Source organism: Eriocheir sinensis, chromosome 25 (genome assembly GCF_024679095.1).
Source record: "Eriocheir sinensis breed Jianghai 21 chromosome 25, ASM2467909v1, whole genome shotgun sequence".
Classification (NCBI taxonomy): Eukaryota; Metazoa; Arthropoda; class Malacostraca; order Decapoda; family Varunidae; genus Eriocheir; species Eriocheir sinensis.
Genome location: NC_066533.1, coordinates 14,450,935 through 14,455,888, shown reverse-complemented (window position 1 = coordinate 14,455,888; position 4,954 = coordinate 14,450,935). Strand labels below are relative to the sequence as shown.

General features: G+C 50.6%; 1 protein-coding gene across 1 annotated transcript; it reads left to right on the top strand.

The window, feature by feature from the left end:
* The first annotated feature begins 441 nt into the window (after positions 1 to 441).
* Positions 442 to 1,773, top strand: LOC127003453 (acanthoscurrin-2-like). Its single transcript, XM_050870161.1, has 2 exons — positions 442 to 647; positions 957 to 1,773. The coding sequence occupies exon 2, from the start codon at positions 957 to 959 to the stop codon at positions 1,647 to 1,649; it is 693 nt and encodes a 230-aa protein (XP_050726118.1). The 5' UTR covers positions 442 to 647; the 3' UTR covers positions 1,650 to 1,773.
* Positions 1,774 to 4,954: the final 3,181 nt, after the last annotated feature.

Sequence of the window (4,954 nt, the reverse complement as noted above, 5' to 3'; positions counted from 1 at the left end):
CAACAACAACAACAACGACAACAATAGCAGCTTGTATATGAGTACTACTGCCTATGAATGTATTTATGTATTTATATATGTATGTATGTATGTATATGTGTATGAACCTAAGCATATATGTATGTGTTTGTGTGTTTGTCTGTCTGTATTACCTGCCTGTATGTTTGTATCTATGTAAGCACGTCCAGGTAAGTTTAGGTAAGCTTAGGCAGGTAGTTAGGTAGATTTATGCAGGCTGCAGGTCGGTGGGTAATTCCCCTAACACTGCGTGGAGACAGAGGGTGGAGGGAGGAGGGGAAGGGGGGGGGGTGCACTGGGCCCTTCACTTCCTAGCAGCGTCAACAAAGGTCACGGCCGCGCAGGGCTCTTTCCGGCCTCTCGGCGACCCTCGCGGGCCGGCCACGGGGTGAGGCACGTGTGGGCGGGGCGCCCACACGGGCCTGGCGGCGTCAGGGCACAGACGCAGGACGGTTGCGGCGGCACGGAGGTCACGCTGGGTGGGAGGGGCGTTCCGCAGGGATAGTAATCGGGCTCAGGGCATCCACGCAGCACCTGGAGGCCCGAGTCAAGGCCGCCGCCGTCGCAGCTACAAAAGGAGTCGTTGCCGTCCGCCGGAACAAGCCAGTCCGCCAGTGTCTATTGTTGAGGTGAGTGCCTCGCCACCTGCTCTGCGCCGAGCCTCGTGCTGCCCGCCGTGGTGCCGGGGCCCGCGTCCCGGCCTGCACCTCACGACAGTGTGGGGCTGTGTGAAGCCACGAACCCCCTGTGTGGGGAATAAAATCCACCTTGGGAGTAATGTGGAGGGCAGACTGCGGGAGTGTGGGGCACGGATGGACGGAGCAGGCGGAGGTCTAGGCAGGCCCCGGGCAGGGAGGTGAAGGAGGGGGCACACATATAGTGGAAGATGGCGGGGCTGCGGGTGTATATTTGTTCTGACTGTCGGTGTTCTCCCACAGATGAAGCTGAGGAAGTCCCTGCTGGTGGTGGTGGTGCTGGTGGCGGCGGCGGCGGCGCAGAATGCCAAACCTGCCTCTTCCGACGAAGGCAAGGCCGCTTCGCCCGGCCAGACCCGGCACGGGGCCACGGGCGGCGGCGGCCAGGATGTCAACACCAGGTTCTTCTCTCCCGGCCAGCTGGCGTCAGTTGTGAACGCCGGCCAGTCTCTGCTGGGCGGCATCCTCAACGGAGGCCGCCCCTTAGGCGGGAACCAAGGCTTCGGCGGACACCAGCACGGCTTTGGCGGCAACCAAGGGTTCGGCGGACATCATGGCAACCAAGGCTTCGGTGGCTTTGGTAACCAAGGCTTCGGCGGCTTTGGTAACCAAGGCTTCGGCGGTCATCAAGGTGGTCATCATGGCAACCAAGGGTTTGGAGGCTTTGGTAACCAAGGCTTCGGCGGTCATCATGGCGGTCACCATGGTAACCAAGGCTTCGGCAACTTCGGTGGCTTCGGTTTCGGCGGGTCCAAGCCTGGCCAGTGCCCGCCGGTGCGGCCCCAGTGCCCCCCCACCAGGAACTTCTCTCCGCCGTCCCCGTGCCGGCAGGACCGGCAGTGCAGCGGCTCGGACAAGTGCTGCTACGACACCTGCCTCCAGGACCGCGTCTGCAAGCCCGCGCAGGGAGGCTTCGGGGGCACGTTCGGGAGATAAACTGAACGTGTCGTAACGCTGAGTGTTGTAACTAGGCATATTTATTAAGGCTTTAAACATATCCATGAACAATGTTGTATTTTTATCCATTTGAGGTAATTTATAATAAAAATTGAAAATCTTTCGTCCGCTCGTCACTTAACCACAACGGAGCATCCTCGGGGCCACGCAGTGCTCGTGTGTGGGAGGCGGGTCGAGTAACGCAGCTCCTCCGAGGTGGACGCCAATGACTCCTTGTCCCCTCACTGTGGCCTCCGATCTCCTGCGGCCGCCTCTGTGCCTGGCGGCGGCGTGGCTGTCGCGTTATGGGATGACGGAGACGCAGCAGACTTAAAAAACAGGAACGAAAACTTTGTCGTCAAGAAAATGTGACAGGTTTTCATTCTTGTCAATTTGCTGAGTTTTGCCACGAAAGGGGAATAAAAAGGGCAGACGACTTAGAGTTTGAAGGCATCCCGAGTCTGGAATCTGTCCTTTAAAACTCTGATCTTCCGTAACGTGTTGAGCGGCGCTGAGGAGGGGCATCGCGCACCACCAGGCCAGTCATTACGTAACACTCTGCACAGCTCTTGGGGACTCGGTATCCTTAAACATTTCGGGGCTCAAGCACACACATTCACCAAGGCTTTCCCAGGAGTTGCGGGCATTCCCATGAGTAGTTGTGAGTGCCTGGAGGTAGTTTGACAATGCCTCTGTGCCGTGGACGTGAAAAAAAGTCATAATATAGCGATTAATCTCCTTTTACAGCCCTTGGAAATTATTAATATGGTTACACACATTCACCAAGGCTTTCCCAGGAGTTGCGGGCATTTCCATGAACAGTTTTATGAGCCTGGAGGTAGTTTGACAATTCCTCTGTGCCGTGGACGTGAAAAAAAGTCATGATAAAGCGATCAATCTCCTTTTACAGCCTTTGAAAACTGTTAATATGGTTACACACATTCACCAAGGCTTTCCCAGGAGTTGCGGGCATTTCCATGAGTAGTTGTGTGAGCCTGGAGGTAGTTTGATCATGCCTCTGTGCTTTGAGCGTGAAAAAAGTAATTATAAAGCGATTAATCTGCTTTTCGCCCTTTGGAAATTATTACTATACCGGCGGAAGCTTCTGATTATACCGACGTCAACCTCGATACTTAATGAGCCACACAGGAGGCAGTGGTTTTTTTGTTTCTTTTATTTACTTTGACCTTGAGCTGCCTCCTTAACTAACAAAAATAAAGAGAATTACTTCCCTTCCCACACAACCCTCACGTCTCAACCATCATCTTCCTTCCTCCAACCCTCACGTCTCAACCATCATCTTCCTTCCCCCAACCCCCCCCCCCACACCCTCCATCTCCACCCTCCTCTTCCTCCAGCCCCTCACGGTCCCACACTCCGACACACGCACTCCTCGATATTCATAAGCCCGGCACAGTAAATGACGAAGGGGTGTGAGGGGGAAACAAGGAGTGGAAGGAAGCGGAAATTACGATTTATTTATTCATTTATTTTTTTTTTTTTTTTTTACATCAGAGGACACGGCTCAAAGGCAATAAAAAGGGTACAAAAAAAAAGCCCGCTGCTCGCCTCTCCCATAAAAGACAAAAGTAAAGAGTAGCCAAAAGAGAGGTCAATTTCGGGTGGAGAGTTGTCTTGATGTGTATATATAAAGTGCGCGGAAGAACAGAGGAAGATGAAGAGAGGTAGAGACGAAAGGACAAAGGACAAGACATTCTACCGTCATCTGCATAACCCGATTCCAAGTCTTTTTAATATACAGAAGGTAAGTGAGGATCAGCCACCGTTGCCAGATCATCGTACTCAGAGCCTCGTATTTACCGGTTTCTAAGCCATAGCTATTGCCAAACAACACCGATGATTAACCATTTTAACGATAACTAAATATGAAGGCAGTTATTGGGGTCGAGGAGGCAGCTTTTGGGGTCGGAAATCGGCAAACACTGGAGGCTGAGTACGACAATCTGGCAACGTTGGAACCAGCCCACCATAGACTCAAGCACCGTTGCCAGATTATCGTGCTCAGAGCATCACCTATCCCGGCTTCTCACCCTTTGAATATCACCAGGAAACAAGAATAATTAACCATTTCAACGATAACAACATAAAAAGCCAGTTATCGGGGCACAGGAGAGTTTTTGGGTTGGAAATCGGGAAATATGAGAAACTGAGTACGACAATCTGGCAACGTTGGAACCAGCCCACCATAGACTCAAGCACCGTTGCCAGATTATCGTACTCAGAGCATCACCTATCCCGGCTTCTCACCCTTTAAATATCACCAGGAAACAAGAATAATTAACCATTTCAACGATAACAACATAAAAAGCTAGTTATTGGGCCACAGGAGAGTTTTTGGGTTGGACATCGGAAAATATGAGAAACTGAGTACGACAATCTGGCACGTTCGGCCGCTCAAGGGTTACTGTGACGGAGATAAGCACCGAGGTCACGCGTAGCTATTGCGTATGCCCCCAACCTTACGAACAACAAATACGCAACGGTAAATAGATAAAGATAAACAAATAAGAAATAAACAATGGTAAATAAATGGATGAATGAGCAAACAAATAAATGAAGTGAGAGAATGAATCAATTTGTTTTTAGAAGTGTTTTAATTTCTGTACTTTGATGAAACGTGTTCCAATGATAACGAATGAAAAGGTGACAAAAAAAGTAGAAAAGAATTAATCAGTTGAGATATGAATTTATAAAGTTACAGAGGGAGAAAGAAAAATCATACCAGATTTTCCCTCCCCGTCATTAGGATGCTCCGGGTCCAAAACAACAACAACAACAACAACAACTACGACACACCTCTGCTACCTTTGCACTTTAACTCCTCCGACGGTCACTCATTATCTAAGCGTCTGTCTGTCTGTCTGTCTGTCTGTATGTATGTATGTATGTATGTATATATATGTTCGTTTGTTTATTTTACTTTCTGCCTATGGCGCCGGTAGGCTTTCTTGGTGGGGCCTGATGGTCGGCAGCCTGTTATGGCTCAGGCAAGTGTTTATAGTGGTGTCATCTTGCATAGTTCATGCTGTCCCCCCGGAGCTCAATTTTAATCCTCTCTTTCAGAGAAAGAATCTAGAGACCGGATTGATAAATGGTCTTCAGGACAGCATGTGGGTACTGGGTTTAAGCCACACGGCGGTGACTAAAAAATCAAGCTTGAGGCAGCGGGCGGGACGCGAACCCGCGTCCTCCTGGACTCTGCGCCTGCACGTAAACCACTTAACCATCCCCTCCTTGTATGTATGTATGTGTGTATGACTCTCTGTATGTCTGTTTGGGTGCGA

Coding starts and splice junctions, on each gene's coding strand:
- LOC127003453 (XM_050870161.1), top strand. CDS start 957: ATGAAGCTGAGGAAGTCCCTGCTGGTGGTGGTGGTGCTGGTGGCGGCG.